Below are 18502 nucleotides of genomic sequence, written 5' to 3' on the forward strand. Positions count from 1 at the left end.
GAAAAGTAAGTGGAAAAGACATTGACATTACTCTTTTAGATTATAAATTGAAAAATTATAGCCTGCTTTTTTTTTTAAATAAAGTGTAAACAAGCAGTATACTGTGGAATGGTGCATCTCTACCCTTGCTGCTATGATTTGAATATAGTTTCTTCCTCTTGAAAGGCATTTTGGAGTTTAATCCCCATTGTAAAATATTAGGAAGATAGAAACTTAATCTGAGGTGATTAGAGTTCGATCAGATCATCAGCATGGAACCCCTGTGATTGAATCCTAGTGGCTTATAAGAGGGAGAAAAACCAGAGGACATATACACATGAGCTCACCATGTGATGCCTCTGCCACCTTGGGATTCTGACACCAAAAAGGCTAATCAGATGCAGCTCTGCAACACTGGACCAGAACCCTGAGCCCAGACAAACCTCTTTTCAACTTGTAATGTACCCAGTCTGTAGTATTGTGTTATCAGGAGTAGAAGATGGACTCATACAGTTGCTTTTTTTGATGTTTCTCTGAGCCAGTCATATTTTTGTCATGTATGAGGCTTCATTCAAATAGAGTTTGATGTAGTTTGTAGAAATAGCCTTTTTAAAAGGTTTACTTGTATACTCTTTATGATGTCAATTCCGTGGCTCAGTGCCCTTCATTTTGCTCCCTTTCTAGGTGATAACAATGAGAAATATAGTGGTAGGAAATTATACTTAGTTGTCTTGGGCAAATGACTTAGTTTGAGCCTAGATTTCCTTAACTTTAAAGTTAGGAGGTGTGTGTGTGTGTGTGTGTGTGTGTGTGTGTGTGTGTGTGTGTGTGTTGTTTTATTGGGGATCAAACCTAGGACATGTCATGCTAAGTAGGCACCTTACCTGAATTACATATGTAGCCTTAATATTAGGAGTTTAAATAACATAATGTTACTATTTAAAAAATTGATGAAATACTGTAGGATACAGGAAAAATGCATGAAATATTTTAACATCACTCAGATTTAATATACATTAATGTTTGACCACCTTTAATGTCCTTTAAAAAAAAAAGTCTGTTATAGTTTGAATCTGGAATATCCTCCAAAGGCTCATGTGGCCCCAATGCAGTAGTGTTCAGAGATAGGTCTTTTGGGGAGAAGTGATGGGATCATGAGGACTGTAACCTCATGGATGTATTAGTTCATTGATGTTGTCATAGACTATTGGGAGATGGTAGAAAACGTAGGAGATGGACCTAGTTGAAGGGAGTGGGTCCTTGGTGGCACACACTTAGGACCTTGTCACAGGCTTCTTCCTTCCTCTTTTTCTGTTTTTTGGCATTATGAGGTGAGCAGCCCTGCTTTACATGCTCTCTCTGCCATCAGGCTCTGCCTCCCCATAGATCCCTCTCAGTGCAACAACCAGCTGACCAAGGACTGAAATCTCTGAAACTGTCATCCAAAGTAAATCTTTCTTCCTTTATTTTTCTCATGTATTTTTTCACAGCAAAACGCTAACACAAGGTCCTAAAAGATAAAAAATCTAACTTAAATATTCTCAACTTAATTATCAAAGGAAAAATTAGCTTAAATAGAAAATATCATTAGAATCTCAGAATTTTAGAACTGTTTGGGGTGTTGGAGATAGGAATAAACATTTGGAAACTGCCATTATGGAAAAGGTGGTTAAAACCTAGGATTGAGTTAGTTTCTCCAGAGGAAGTTGTATACAATAATATGTAAAAAGAGGAAATGACAGCATAGTGAATGAAGAACATGAAAAGGTTCATTCACAGAGATGGAAAGGTCATGTTGGCAAAGCCAACAGAAGAATTATAGGAAACAAGCTATTTTTTCATTTTTAATAAATTACTGCTACTACTGTGCATTTAGGTAGATCTATTTACTGATGTAAAATAAAGCAAGGTTAAGGTAATTAATAGTTTTAGGATCAGAGGTGAGATGCCAAAATAGCTGGGTAGACATTTTTTCTGTTGATTTCTATTGGTGGAGAAAACCTTGTAGAGAAAAACCTCTTTTTTATTGAAATTGGCATAACCCATTTACCACTGGCCTTGATGCTTGGCAAACTGTGGATGGTGTTCTTCCAGCTCAGTTGATGTGAATAAACAAGGTCTTATTGCTCCTGCCAGGAGTGGTGTTAGGGTGATGACTGTGTGTCCTGCTAATCTTTGAGGGGTTTTCCTGAATGTGTTTTTTTTTTTTGTGTGTGTGTGTGTGTGTGTGGTTTACAAAATATGGACCTCATGCAAAATTACACTACAAATTTAGTTCACTCCAAACCAAAAGATCAGTGTAGAATTCAGAGCAATTAATCTGGTAGTAGCAAAGTGGTTTTTGTGGTTGTTTTTATCTCAAATTTCTAGACCAGCACATTTAAATTCTGCATTGCATGAAAAAGCAGAACAAGAAAAAGTGTATAGAGGTGATTTGAATCGAATACTTAGTAAAGAAATGATTATTTAGTAATTGAGGCATGGACTTGGGCAATTTATGTGTCTAATATTTATGATATGAACTATTTTTTGTATTAAATCCTGCATTTCCAGCACTCTCACACTATAGGTTTACGTTCATTTATCATAAGAGTTCTCATTCTTGGACATTTTCAGTCACCAATTCCAGTGGGTCTCATACTTGACATTCCCTCAAAATGGCGTGAATATATTTATGACTATTTAACTCTGGTACATTTTCAGGCCATTTAACTGAGTCAGTAAAAGCTTTACTATCTAGATACTTTTAATAGAGAAACAGCATTCATTATAGGGTCTCACAAATACTGTCCTATGGTAATTGTCCTATTGGTAATATTGAAATGAGAAATGTTTAGAAGCGATGAGGGATATTTTCCTGTTATGTTATGATCCCTCATCTAAAGATGGAAAGCCTTTTAGTTTTGTGAAATTAATACTTGGAAGAACAGGGAGATAAGTAAATTAGGCAGTTAAGACTTCTCTAAGATTTAAATGTCTGGGATTTTTGCCTTTATAGTAAGAAGGTTATAGCATATTAGGAGATATTGAGTAAAATATAATTATTTTTTAGATGAGTTGATTTATATTTTGCTTGTGGTTATTGGTTAGACATTTTAGAGGAGGAATATATAGTATATGATATGTAAGTGAAAAAATAGACATTAGATGCAAATGATTAAGTATGTGATTTATTTTAAAAATTTATGACATGTACTTTTCTAAGTCTTTGACCTTTTTAACTGTGTAGAAGGGTCAGCAGATTGAGTAAGCACCCTCTTTACTCACAGTGACTGATGCCCTATAATGGATGTGGTTAAGAGGAACCAAATCTGATACTGTCAAATAGGATTAGTAACCATGCAGGCTGGCTTGAACTTTGTCCGAATGCCAGGTGGATAAGGGTCAGTGAGTTCTGTGCATATATAAAGCAGCTTCATTGTTGAATTTCATATTTTGTACAGGTCTTTGCTCAGTAGTAGCTTCCTTTACTTTGGAGTGCAGTATTGTGTCTGTTCAAATATTTATTTTTTGGACTATTTGTCTTTGCATAGGGAAGAGTTCCTGATTTTTAATAGGTAGATGACAGAAAAGCAGAAGGAAACTTACTTTGACATCTTGTGTCTCAGAAAGGGACCATTACAGGACTCAGTGGTCATCATGTCATTCATCTTTCTTTTTCATTGAATTTTAATCCTTGTGCTTGTGTGTCTGAATTCAGCCACCAAAACAGGAAATTTTTAGTGTAACATCTTTTGGATTCACTAGTCTTGATTTATTGTAATTCTGCTGTTTGTCAGTATACTACATTTTTAGATCACAAGTAAATCAACTTTCTTATTTCTTGTCCATGAGAAAAATATTAAGTTGGATGACTGGCTTGATGTGTATTATTAACTTTAACTTTACATTTCATGTAGTATTCAAGGGAAGGACTTACTTAGATCCCTTTGATTTCTTCTAGTAGCATTTTGTGGTTTTTAGCATTATAGATCCTGCACATGTTTTGTTAGATTTATACCTAAGTTTTAAATTTTTTGGAGTGACTGTAAATGATTATAACTTTGAAAATCAAAGTTGGAAATTGAGTCATATTTAACTTTGACCAGTTCACAAAATACTCCACATTTTTAAAGCAAATATAAATAAGCCTCTGATTACCTTACTGTATTCTTACTAAGAAATACAATAGGCATATAAAATACAGATAAAATATTAAATACTTTAAATGTTATTATAAGGTGCAGATGTTTTAAACTTTAACAGTTAAATTTAATATTTAGTATTTTTCTTTATGATTTGTCTTTTGCATTTAAAAACAAAACCCTCCTACATCTCAGTGACTTAAAACTATTTTCCTCTATTTCTTTCTAAGAGTTGTAAAGATTTTCATCTCATGTGTAGGTCTTTAATTTGCCTAGAATTCATTTTTGTGTATTGTATAAATTAAGAATCTTTTCCCTTTCACCAGTATGGGTAACCAGTTATCTCGAAATGATTTGTTGAATATTCTGGTTTTTTTTTCCTTCTGATTATACTGTCCCCCTCTGTCTTGGTATCTGTTTTCATCTCTATGTGCTACTATAACAAATACCATAGATTGGGTTATTTATAAAGAACAACAATTTATTTTCTCACAGTAATGGAGATTGGGAAGTCTAAGAACAATTTTGGTAAATTTTGACATATGTTCTGTGGAACCAACCTATAGTCAAGGTAATGAATATTCTACATTACTCCCCCAGATTTTCTTATACCGCTTGTAATCCCTTCCTACTGACTTACTCATATCTTTCTCCATTTACTCATTATCTCCCCACCTGAAAATTTTAGGCAACCTTTGATTTTCACTACTGTAAGTAGTTTACATTTTTCAGAAGTTTACATACATATTAATGCATATAGCATGTAGGCTTTTTGTTTGGCTTTTTCCCGTCTCGATTATTTTCTGAGTAATCCATGTTATGGAGTATGTCTGTACTTCATTTTGAGATTTATCCATGTTATACAGGATGTGAACAATGCATTCCTTTTATTTCTGAGTTGTGTTCAGTTGTATGAATATGAGAATGTGCTCATCTGTTCACCTGTTGGTGGACATTTGAGTTCTTTCCAATTTTTCGCTATTGCCAAATTAAGCTCTTATAAACATTTATGTAAAAGTCTTTATGTGAACATATGCTTTTATTTACTCTGTAGGAGTAAAATGATTGGATCATATGGTACATATATGGATGTTTAACTTTTTAAGGAACTTCCAAACTGTTTTACAAAGTAATTGTTCTATTTTGCATTTCTGTTGCCAGTGTACAGATTTTCTACATATTTATCAGTTGATGTTAAGGTAAATCTTCTACATTTTGACCTTTTTTTTCTTTTTTCTTGGTAATGGGGATTGAACCCAGGGACACTTAAGTGCTGAGTCACATCCCCAGCACTTTTAATTTTTTATTTTAAGATAGAGTCTCCCTAAATTACTCAGGGCCTCATTAAGTTGCTGAGGCTGGCTCTGAACCTCCTGCACCCAGCCTACATTTTGGCCATTTTAATAATGTTTGGTAGTATCTCAAGTGCTCACTTTCCATTTTATCTTCTATAGGGAAGTGCCTGTTAATATTTTTCTCAATTAAAAAGAAAGTTTATATTCTTTAGTTTTGAGATCTTTTCATATATTATGGATAAAATTTTTTTAAAATGAAATTTATGATTTATAAATTTTTTCCCCACCTGTGGTCTTATGTCTTATGGCATATTAGAAAATAAGTGCTATTGAACATACTTGGTTCAACATTTTTGCTTTAGGTGTGAGTTACATTTTGGACTCTGTTGCAATGATTTGTTTATTCTCATTCCTAATTTCTTTATTATTTTAAATAGCTTTATAATAAGTGTTGCTATTTTGCAAGGTTAGTCTACCTTGTTCTTTCTTTACTTTTTTTTGTGGAGAAGTAAAGAAAAATTATTAATTTGCATTTCTCTAATTGCTAGTGATGATGAACATTTTTTCATGTATTGATTGATTGTGCATCATCTTTTGAGATGTGTCTCTTCATGGCCCATTTATTGATTAGGTTATTTGCTTTTTTTTTTGTGTTTAGCTTTTTGAGTTTTTTTGTATACCCTTTATATACCCAGTTTAGTGCTTTATCTGACGTGTGAGGGGTGAAGATTTGTTCCCAAGATGTAGGCTCTTTGTTCACCTCACAGATTATTTCTTTTGCTAAGAAGAAACCACTCTAAGATTTCATCTCACTTCAGTCAGAATGATAGCTATTATGCATACAGACAACAATAAGTGTTGGTGAGGATGTGGGGAAAAAAGGTACACTCATACACTGCTGGTGGGACTGCAGATTGGTGTAGTCAATATGGAAATCAGTATGGAGATTCCTTGGAAATCTGGGAATGGAACCACCATTTGACCCAGCTATCTCTCTCCTCAGTCTATACCCAAAGGACTTAAAAACAACATACTACAGGGACACAGCCACATCAATGTTTACAGCAGCACAATTCACAATAGCTAAACTGTGGAACCAACCTATATGCCCTTCAATAGATGAATGGATAAAAAAAAAGTGGCATATGTACACAATGGAATATTACTCATCATTAAAAGAGAATAAAATCATGGCATTTGCAGCTGAATGGATGGAGTTAGAGAAGATATTGCTAAGTGAAGTTAGCCAATCCCAAAAAACAAATGCCGATTGTTTTCTTTGATATAAGGAGGCTGATTCGTAGTGGGATAGGGAAAGGGAGCATGGGAAGAATAGAAAAAACTCTAGATAGGGCAGAGGAGTTGGAGGAGAAGGGAGGGGACATGGGGTTAGAAATGATGGCGGAATGTGATGATCTTTATTATCCAAAGTACAGGTATGAAGACATGAATTGGTGTGAATACACCCAGAGATATGAAAAATTGTGCACTGTATGTGTAATAAGAATTGTAAGGCATTCCTTGTCATATAAATAATAAATAAATAAAAAGAAGTAAAATAAAAACATTTTAATTAAAAAAAGAAAAATTATTAAAATTTTCTTCTGTAATGTCTTATATCTGTCATTAATCTCACCCAGTATATTTTTCACCTCAAACATTGACGTTTTCATCTTTAGTTGATTTGGGTTTTTAAAATATTTTTATGTCTAACATTGAATTGTAAGTCCTACTAATTTCTCTCTCCCATCTTTCTTGAGACATATTCCACAAATACAACTTTATATAGTTAAGGCATAAAGTATGATGCTTTAATCAATGTATATATTGTAAAATAATTACTACAATCAAGTTAGTTAACACATCTGTCATCTCACATAGCAAGCTTTTTTCCCTTGTGATAATATTTAAATAAATTTCAAATATGTAATACAGTATTATTGACTGTAATCATCGTGGTGTGCATTAGATCCCTAGAAAATTTTCATCCTTATGACTGAAATTTGTACCCTATGATTAGTATCTCCCTATTTCCTCTCCCTACTCCCATCTTTTTCTCTTGGTGACCACCATTTGACTCTTTGTTTCTGTGAGTTCAGCTTTTTTAGATTCCAAGTTAGTAACATCAAACTATCCTCTATGTTATTTCTGGATCAATTTTCACTGAATGACTTTTCTTCTCATTATGAGTTGTATATTCCAGTGTGTTTGCAAATCAGGTAATTGTGGATTGGGTGCTAGGCATTATGAGTTTTACATCATTGGGTGCTGGGCATTCATGTATTCTTATAAATAATATTGAACTTTATTATGTGATGTGAATAAATTACTTTGAAATAGTTTAGTTCTTTTGGGTCTGTTTAAATTTTGTTAGATGATATAAAAACTACATTTAGTCTTAGGTACCACCCCTTCCCCAAACACTAAATACATTTGCAAAAATTGAAAACAGTCATGCTTTTTTTAACCGTATTTTTGTGAATATAGTGGCCCCCCATAATAATGTGTTATTTTAACTTACATAATGGACTCATTTTAAATTAATAAATAATTTAAAAATATTGATAAGTATAACTCAGAGGGGCTGGGGTTGTGGCTCAGGGATAGAGCGCTCGCCTAGCATGTGTGAGGCCGTGGGTTCGATCCTCAGCACCACATATAAATACTATAAACATATTGTGTCTAACTACAACTAAAAAATAAATATTAAAAAAATAATTACTTATATAAACAAAATATCTTTGGGTCTTCAATATATATTTTTTTTTTTGGACTGGAAATTGACCCCAGGGATACTTTACCATTGAACTTTTAAATTTCGAGATATAGTCTCACTAAGTTGCTGAGGCTGGCCTCCAACTTGCCATACTCCTGACTCAGCCTCCTGATTCACTGGGATTATAGGCATGTACTATTGTGCCCAGCTTCAATAATTTCTAAGAGTATCAAGGAGTCTTGAAACCAAAGGGGGGTATTTAGAGTGAGTGTTGAGAGTACCAAGATGCTTGAGGATCATCCAAAAGCAGGGCAGTTGCCCAGTGAAGGCTTGCAATTTTGTTTTTTTTTTTGTTCTAGCCTTTCTTTGTGTTGCCCTGTCTTGTTTTCTGTCCTCTGAGGCTTCTTCAAAACCATGTCCTTTAGGACACAGCAATAAGTAAAGGAATAAGCAGGATGGCAGGCATAACTTCTTTGTAAGCAAACCATTTTGGATTTCTGGTCTAATTTTCAGCATTTAATGATTTTGTGTCTGTGTGTCAGTTTGTATATGTTCTCAACTATTAATTTAAAAGTAAGTTTAGCATTTTAGAGCGTTTTGTAGTAATAGGGATAGTGGATAATAGGATAATAGTACCTCCATTGATTCATGTCTACACAAATCTGAGTGTGCCCATATTTGGCTAGGGTCTTTGCAGATGGATTTACAGGTCCAGGATTGCTAGGAGCCAGCAGAAGATAGGAAGAGACAAAGAGTTATCCTTAGAGCTCTCAGATGGCCTAAGAAAAATGAGACTTAGATAAGAGAAGGTGGCAGGCTTAAGATTATGGCCCTGCTGAAACCTTGATGTCAGATTTCTATCCTCTAGAACTGTGAGAGAGTACAAAATGTGAAGAATGACAAGTAAAATAAGAAGCATGGCATGTATTCAGAGAACAGGTATGGCGCTAGAGCAAGGAATTGCTACAAATGGAGTGAGGAGGTGTAGTACAAAGATAAGGCAGTGCTGGTCAGATGGGACCCCTGCATCATGGAGTGCCTGGAATACTATGCTCTAAATTACCTGGCAGTGGGTATATTATAGAATTAGTTGAGAGTGGAGGATCTAGAGATAGCCCAGTTGACCACAATCCCTGCTATAAATACTTATTGGTAGCTTTGAGATCTTGGGCTTGCTACCTTCTCTTAGATCTATGTCCCAGCTTGTTTGCTATCCCTCTTCCTTCAGGGATTTAACCCAGGAGTACTTTACCCCTGAGCAACATCCAGAACCCTTTTCTTAAATTTTTATTTTTACTTTGAGACAGGATCTTGCTAAGCTGCTTAGGTCTCAAGCTGGCCATGAATCTGCGATCTTACTGTCTCAATCTCCTGAGTCTCTGGGATTATAGATGTGTGCCATTGTTCTTTCTGGCTTTTAAGTCCCAGTTTTTTAAAGTGCCATAGTAGAGTGTAGAATTGTCTGCAAGAAAAACGAAAAGGAAGAAAATACAGTGCCCAAGGATAGAACTCTGAAGATTTTTAATCTGTTGTGTATATGGTGGAAAAGCATACATATGACCATATGCATGTGTTTGTGAGTCAGAAAAAAGATTATCAAAATTAGAAAATTGTTAGTGGTGTCTTTCCATACTATAATAAGGTTAACTATATGTCTTTTATTAAAGTAAAGTAGAGGTAAATTAAAGCTGAAAGAGTATTTATTGAATGCCCAAGGTAAAACCTTTGATGCAAAGTTATAAATGAGAACTAAAAAGATCCTCCCCAACTTCTGGCTTGGTGAGACTAGTGGCATAGAAATTCTTGTATAATGTAGTTTAGCAACTACATTTATAATGTAGTGTGGTTTATCTGCATGTTTTTTCTTTCTAGGATAGTCCAACATAATCTGTAAGTACTTGAGACTAGTCACCTAGAAATTTTTCATAACACTTCTGAACAGTTCCATCATGCTATATCTCAGTATTATATCTCAGATGCCTTGTAGTTTAAATACAATATTAGATCTTTCCTGAGAGCTTCAGTATATTCTAAATAAGAATAATTACTCATTACTTGCTTTTTCTTTATGGGTTATTACACACGCAGTAACTAAGTATAGCATGGTAAAAGTAATATTGGGCAAGTTAAAGATGAGAGATGTTTTACAGAAGCAAACTTGCTCTTTAAGATTTGCAGTGATTAGTGATGTGTAATGTAAAGGTTAAATACACATTGGACTTTGAAGACTTAATATAAGAAAAGAATGTAAGATCCCTCATGAATAGTTTTTAATACAGATTCATTTTGAAATGACAGTGTTGTAGAAATATTAGATAAAATGTTATTAAAATTTTATCTTTTTAACCTTTTTAATATAGCTATTAGGAGGTTAAAAATGGCTTGTAAATATGACTCATATTTTCTCCAAATAGCACTCTCTTAGCTGAAAGAAGTCTACTTTCCTGTTTTTCTGCAATTAAATACCTGTTGAAGTTTTAATCCTTGATGGAAAAACAAAAAACAAACAAAAAAATTGGTGTGTGAATATATATGGGATATTAAAAGCTTAATGAAATTTGCTTTAAATGGATTTTAAAATAAATATTATTATCACTAGATTTCTCAATAAATAAGTTATATCTAATGGCAGCTATTAAACTTTAAGGATAGAGGTAACTCAGTGTCAGACTTTACCTTAGTTAATCTTGGTGTCTGAAAAACAGACCTTTGTTTTTGCTTTATGTAGATGTATAAGCACACATGATGCTATCCTAAAAGCATCATAACTTTTGGGTAGATTTTGTTATCTGGTGATTCTTTTGGTTTCCTTTCTAATTTTAGATTTCCTAAGGAAATGTAATAGCACTTAGAAACTTGTCTATGTGCTAATTTCCATCTTCTACCCTGAAACCTTGGTGGGTGTACCTGGCAATCTGTTTTAATCAGTGAGGTGACTCTGATGTATGTAAAGTTTGAAAAACATAGTTGTAGATTATACAGAAATAATAAAACTTAATCTTTTTATAATCTATAATATATCTATTCAAAAAGTTATATTCTTTTCGGTTAATAACTTATAAAAATTGTGTATTCTTAGGTGGATGCTCTCCGATTGCGTTTGGAAGAAAAGGAAACCATGCTGAATAAAAAGACAAAACAAATTCAGGACATGGCTGAAGAGAAAGGGACACAAGCTGGAGAGATACATGACCTCAAGGACATGCTGGATGTGAAGGAGCGGAAGGTTAATGTTCTTCAGAAGAAGGTAAGGTGCAGGCATTCAGAGTTCAGAAGTCTACTTCTGACATACCTCCTCATTCCTACCACTAAATTATACTTACATGTTGTCAGAGGTTTTTTTCTCATTTCTCTGATTATGTTTTTGCATAAAAGTTTGAAAAACATAGTTGTAGATTATACAGATTATATGTTTTTGCATAAAAGTTTGAAAAACATATATTCATATATTCTTATATTCTTCCAAATACATGCATAATCCATATACAAGTAGTTGGAACTGTTGTTACAATAGGTAGAGTGCTAAAACAGCTCTGCATATTGTTTTTAATTTTTATGAGTAAACACTATTAATATCTTGCAGTAGTATTCTCTTTTGTTTCAGTAGTATTATCATGTTCTCTCTAAAAAGTGTTTGTGAGTTGCCTTACTGTTTGACCAGACATTTCTTCTACCTCTTCTTTCTTTGATTGGAACTATAGTGAATCTGAACAGCACATGGACCATTTGCATGATTAATAAGATGACAGTTTTGAATAGAAAAACATGCTGCTACAATTAACATATAATGTACCTATTTCAAGGAAAGATAGAATTTTTTCCCTCTTTTATCATATTATTGGAAGGATTCAAACTCTGGAATAAATATGAAAACTAACACTTGCCCCCTTTTCTTAACTTAATAAAGGCCGCTGTTTGAAAACAGTTACAAGACATGCTATTATTTATTCATCGCTGTCGAAGTGATAGATTAGAAATATTCGACATTGTCTCAGTTTATTTTTAATCTCTAACAGTAGCCAAAACTTTCCTTGCTAAATTTCAAGTTCAACTTTTCTTTCATATAGAAGCTTATGTTCTATATTTGCAGTTTATATTGTTTTGGCTTCCATTTACTTTTAGTAAGTAATTGTAAAAATTTGGTCACTATAAATATCAGTTGATTTTATCTTGTTAATGGATACTAATTTATTGTTTTAAAATTTTAGAGATATTTATATCCTCACTATTTCCTCCCATGCTGCTTACTTCTTCTTACCAGTTTCTTATGTATTCTTTGAGAAATAGTCTACACATATAAAAACACACATATATTCTTTATTCAGTTGACCTCTTTTCTTATATTCTTCCAAATACATGCATAATCCATATACAAGCAAAAATATGTGTGTGTGTGTGTGTTTGTGTATGTGTGTGTGTCTTGGTCTTACTACACATCTTACTGATCTTAACTGCTTGTTCTTTTGTGTGTGTGCGTGTGTGTGTGTTAATACATTCTGGACCTCCTTCCAAGTGCTTCCTTATTGGTACTGATGATATCGTATGGATGTATTACAATTGATTTAGCAAGGTTTCTGCTCAAGCATATATAGTTTTCTCCAATTTCTTCTACTATATAAATTAATGCTATAATAAAAGGGTTGTGTATGTTTAATTTATAACATATATGAAGTATGTTTCTAGGGTCAACTACTTGAAGTAGAACTGCTGGATGAAAGGGCATGTGCTTATAATTTTGAGGAATTCCTCATGTAGCTTTAGAGAGATTGTACCAATATTTTCCCCACCGTCAGTGTATGGAAGTGCCATTTCACCATATACTTGTCCATAGAATGTGTTATCAAACTCAGTGCCAGTCTGATAGATGAGAAAACAGTCTGTCAGTGTAGTTGCCTTTTTTTTCATTATAATTAAAGTTGAATGTATTTTTATATGTTTATGTTCCTTTGCATTTTCTTTTCTGTCAAATATCTGTTCATATACTAGCTTACTTTTTATTGGTTTATAGAATTTCTTTTTCAATTTAATAACTAACTCCTTTAGTCTGTTGTTAATTCCAAATATTTTTTTGGGTTTGGCTTTTGACTCTTTGTGTGTATGTGCATGCCTGTGTAATCAGACATTTTTATATTTATGAAGTTGGGGCTGGTGTTGTGGCTCAGCGGTGGAGTGCTTACCTAGTATGTGTGAGGCCCTGGGTTTGATCTCAGCACCACATATAAATAAATAAATAAATAAATAAAATAAAGGTATTGTGTCCACCTACAACAACAACAACAAAAAATGTAGATTTACACACTGTTTCTGTATAGTTACCAAATAGATAATATAGCTCCTTTCAAAACTGGTTTAGATTATTAATGCTTTAAAAATTTTTTTTTAGTTGATGATGGACTATTTATACATATGTATATTTATAAATATACATATATATAGTGCTGAGAATATATATAAACATATATATATATATAGTGCTGAGAGAATATATATATACACATATATATATGTGTGTGTGTGTATGTGTGTGTGTGTGTGTGTATATATATATATATAGTGCTGAGAATCAAACCCATACATACCTCACACATACTAGGCAAGTGCTCTACCACTGAGCTACAACCCCAGCCCTAATGCTTCTTTTCATATAATCACTTCTGTGATTGTTCTTTTCCATCTTTATTTTTTGTCTACTTATAACCACTTAAAAGCTTCCTTTGGGACCCCAGTACCATGATTATCACCAACACCGAGAACTGAATTAAGATTTTGTTTTAGGGAAAAGTTGTTTGGGGAATCTTTGGGGAAATTACAGTGCATTCTCCTACAGCTTACAGTGCAAAGGCATTTGACCACTGGATGAAATGTTTACAAATGTATATGTTATCTTAAAGAGAGAGTTTGAAACAGTTCTCTCAGATAGTACAGGGCATTGGCTTGTCTTACTCAAGGAACTCAGATGTGTTTTGGGCATTCTTATATGAGGAAAACATTGAGCTCTTATTTTCCTTCTAAACCTGGAAAAAGCTAGCAGGATGCCCTGCTCCTCGATTCCCATAGCCTTCTCTAGATATGAAAAGAACATTAGAATTAAAATGTTTCAAAAGCAGACCAAATTGATAAGGTAAGAACAAATTCAAGATTATTTGCAACTCTTGTCTTTAAACAATTGTACATAAATGGACTAAACAAATAGTTAATCTAGACTGATTTGAGTAGTTACTTATTAACTGTTCTTGTTTAAAAATTCTTGCTCATTTTGCTCCTTTTTTTGGAGAGGGTCTCGATATCTCATGTTTTTTACTTGAAAAAAGTCAATATCTTAAGATCCCTAATAATGTTAAAATTTTTTTTTTAACTGGATGTGGTAGTGCTTGCCTGTAATTCCAGCCATTTGGGAGACTGAGGAGGATCTTGAGTTTGAAGCTAGCTTCAATGGCTTAGTGAGGCCCTAATCAACTTTTAGTGAGTCTCAAAAATAACAGAATAAAAAGGACTGGGATGTAGCTCAGTGGAAAAGTGCCCCTGGGTTCAGTCCTCATTACCAAAAAAAAGGAGGGAGTCATCGATAAGTTATTTCACAATGGGTATCCCCTATATAATGCAATGAAAATGGTACTTCACTTCTGAGGTCCTTTTCTCAAAACCCACAACTCTAGTCCAATTAAAAGCAAATCCTAATGCTGAAACATTACTCAAAATACCTGGCTAATATTCCCCCAAATTGTGAAGTCCTCCCAAAATAAGGAAACTTTAAGAAACAGTCAAGAAAAGCCCAAGAAGACCTGACATCCAAATAGAGGGTATATCTGGGGTGGTATCTTGGAGCTGAAAACTAACATCAGGCAAACACTAAGGAAATTTGAATAAAGTATGGACTTTTATAAATAATGTATTCATATTGACTCATTTTTTTAAATTTATTTTTTATTCTAATTTGTTATATGTGACAGCAGAATGCATTACGATTCATATTATACATATAGAGCACAATTTTTCATATCTTTGGGTGTATACAAAGTCATATTGATTGATTTATAGTAACTCTTGAACCTCAGTGATGTCAGTAGGGGAACTATTCCCCAGATACATAACTCTTTAAAAAAATTTTTTTAGTTGTTGATGGACCTTTATTTTATTTATGTACTGCGGTGCTGAAAATTGAACCCAGTATCTCAAATATGCTAGGCAAGTGCTTTACCATTGAGCTACAACCCCAGCCCCACAAGAACTGTTTATATCCTCTTCTGTATACCTCTTACAACACCTCTGAAAATCCAAAACTTTTCTAAACAAAAAGTAGATTTTGAAAAACCATCCAAGTATGGCAGTGTAAAAGAGTAAAAGAATAAATAATATAAATAATAAATTCGAGTAAAAGAATGAATAAATAAATAAATAACAGATTTCCCCCATATTTTTATTGGTGTGTTATAATTATAAGTAATGAGATTCATTGTTACCTATTCACACATGCACTTGATATAAAAACATAATTTGGCCAACTACCCTAGTATTTCTCCTTATGCTCCCCTCTTCTCTTTCTGCTAGTCCCTTTCTTCTGTTTTTCAAATTTTCTCTTTGATTTTCATTAAATACCTCCTCCCTTTTTACTTTCTCTCTTCCACATATAAGAGAAAGCATATGACCATTGGCTTTCTGAGTTTAGCTTATATTTGGCTTAACATAATCTTCTCAAGTTTCAAAACATTTTTCCTGATAACTTCATTCTTCTTTATGGATGAATAAATCTCTATTATATACATACGAACTACATTTTTTTTATCCATCTATCTATTGACAGGCACCTAGGCTGGTTCCATAGTTTGCCTATTGTGAATTTTGCTGTGATGATATGCATGTATTACTATAGTATGCCGTTTTTAATTCTTTAGGATAAATACCAAGTAGTGGTATACCTGGGTCATATGGTGGTTTCATTCCTAGTCTTTGAGGAACCTCTGTACTGGTTTCCCTAGTAGTTGTCCTAATTTATAGTCTCATCAACAGTGTAAAAGTGTTCCTTTTTCTTTATATCTTCCCCAACTTTTATTATTTTTATAAATTGATGGCTGCTATTCTAACTAAAGTGAGATGAAATCTCAGTGTAGTTTTGACTTACATTTCCCTAATTGCTAATGATGTTGATTCCTCTTGAGAAATCTTTTTAGTTTATTTGCCTATTTATTGATTGGTTTGTTTTGAGTATTAAGTTTTTTGAGTTATATATTCCAGACTTTAATCCTCTTGTCAGAAGAGTAGCTAGCAGAGATTTTCTCCCATTCTGCATGTTCTCTCTTCACAGTCTTATTTGTTCTTTCTTCAGGTCTTAATTGTTTTGTTTGCTTTGCAGAAAGGTTTAAATTTGATGCCATCCCATTTATTAATTCTTGGTATTATTTTCTGAGATTTAGGAGTACTATTGAGAAAGTCATTGCCTGTGCCTATATGTTGGGTTGTTTTCTTTTAGGAATTGCATAGTTTTAATGTTTGATCTGTTTTGAGTTGACTTTTGTGCAGGGTGAGAGAAAAGCATCTAGTTTTATTCCCTCTCTGAGGGAGGGAAGAGGGGAAAGCACAGGTAAGTACTGGGGCTTAGAATCTACTAAATTATGCTGCCTTCTGAAGTGAGTCCTGTTATTTAAATTATAATGCACTACTACTACTACTACTACTGATAATAATAATAACAATAGAAGGGAGATAACTAAAGTATAGTAAGTGGATCAGGGAAAGGGAAGAGGGAAGGGAAAGGGAAGGTACCGGGGAATGAGATTAATCAAATTATGTGCATGTATAAATGTGGACCAGAAAGTACAGAAAGTTCTCATATACTCTGTTCTGTTCACAGTTTCTTCTATATTAATGTCTTGCCTTGGTATGCTGCCTTTATTACAATTGATGAACCAATATTGATACATTATTGTTAATTAAAGCTGTACTTTAGGGTTCACTCTTTGTTTTCTACAGTTATTAGGTTTTGAAAAATGTATGTCAAGTATCCATCATTGATATATCATGTAGAATAGTTTGACTGCCTTAAAAAATCCCTATGTTCCCCTTTTTATTCTCTATAGATAACAAAAAGGTTTTTATTATCTCTATAGATAATGCCTGTCCCAGAATGTCATGTAGTTGCAGTCATACAGTATGTATTGTCTTCAGTCTGATTTCTTTTATTAATAATATTTCTTCATCTCTATTAGTGCCTTGATAGCTCATTTCTTTTTATTGCTAAATAATATTTCATTGTGTGTATGTACCACAGTTTAACCACAGTTTAATCACTTAACTTGTCGAAAGACATCTTGGTTGCTTCCAATTTTTGGCAGTTTTGAATAAAGCTACTATAAAAATTTATGTGCAGTTTTTTTTGGGGGGGTATGTGTGCAGACATAAAATTTTAACTCATTTGGGTAAATAGCTAGGATCATGGGGACTAAATGCATGATTAGACTATGTTAACTTGTAAGAAGCTTCCCTATATTGCTTTTTAATTTGAGACTTTGAAACACTTCTGCTTTACAAAAGCTGTTATATGGGTGGAGGATTTTTTCTTTCTTGGCCAATTCATTAATGTTTTGATTTGCTGTCAGGCCTGGGGTTATTCCTGCTGAGGATTCTTGCTATAACTTTGCTACTGATTGCTAGCATGCCAGCAGTTATTTTTTATTAGAAAAAATAATTCTGAAATATCCTTTGGGAGATGGAATTGTACAATTATTGTGTAAGTTTTGCCTTTGAAACATTTTTGTCTGGTGTTTATATATAATGTAGAACAACTGTTATATTTGGAATATAAATATATTTAACTCTTTTAAAGTCTAGATAAGTATTTCATTTCTATAAACTTTTTTTATATTTTTATTTATTTTTTATATTTTTATGTGGTGCTGAGGATCGAACCCAGTGCCTTACATGTGCAAGGCAAGCGCTCTGCCACTGAGCCACAGCCCCAGTCCCTAGATAAATATTTCTTTAAAAGCACTGAGAAATGGCAGTGTGGTTTTAAAAATTAATTCATTTTTAAGTTCTGAAAGTCAGATATGATCAAGGAAAAAAAATTAAAGAAGTATTAGAACATATGAAGTGAAATTCAAATCCTATTTTCCATACTTTGACCCTCTCAATGCAATTTCTTAGCTATATTAACTATTGTTATGTTCTTTTTGCATCCCTTTGTAAAGTTTTTATGCATATGCAAGCATATATGTGTTATACAATTAAATAAAACAACTGGGCTAGGGTTGTAGCTCAGTGGTAGAGCACTTGCTTGGTACGGGTGAGGCACTGGGCTTGATTCTAAGCGCAACATAAAAATAAATAAATAAATACATAAATGTCCATCTACAACTAAAAAAATATTTAAAACCCAACAGGAATCATATTTT

General features: G+C 33.3%; 1 protein-coding gene across 1 annotated transcript in view; it reads left to right on the top strand.

Annotated features, from left to right (window-relative positions):
• Nucleotides 1–18502, top strand: part of ERC1 (ELKS/RAB6-interacting/CAST family member 1) — a gene marked incomplete at its 3' end in the record, with an annotated part of 440133 nt that overhangs the window by 135542 nt on the left and 286089 nt on the right. Inside the window, exon 8 of the mRNA XM_081310767.1 lies at nt 11194–11361. Coding sequence (XP_081166893.1) covers nt 11194–11361 — 168 coding nt within the window. The remainder of the gene's footprint in view (nt 1–11193; nt 11362–18502) is intronic.

This window comes from Spermophilus citellus (genome assembly GCF_964194105.1).
Source record: "Spermophilus citellus genome assembly, chromosome: 10".
Taxonomy (NCBI): Eukaryota; Metazoa; Chordata; class Mammalia; order Rodentia; family Sciuridae; genus Spermophilus; species Spermophilus citellus.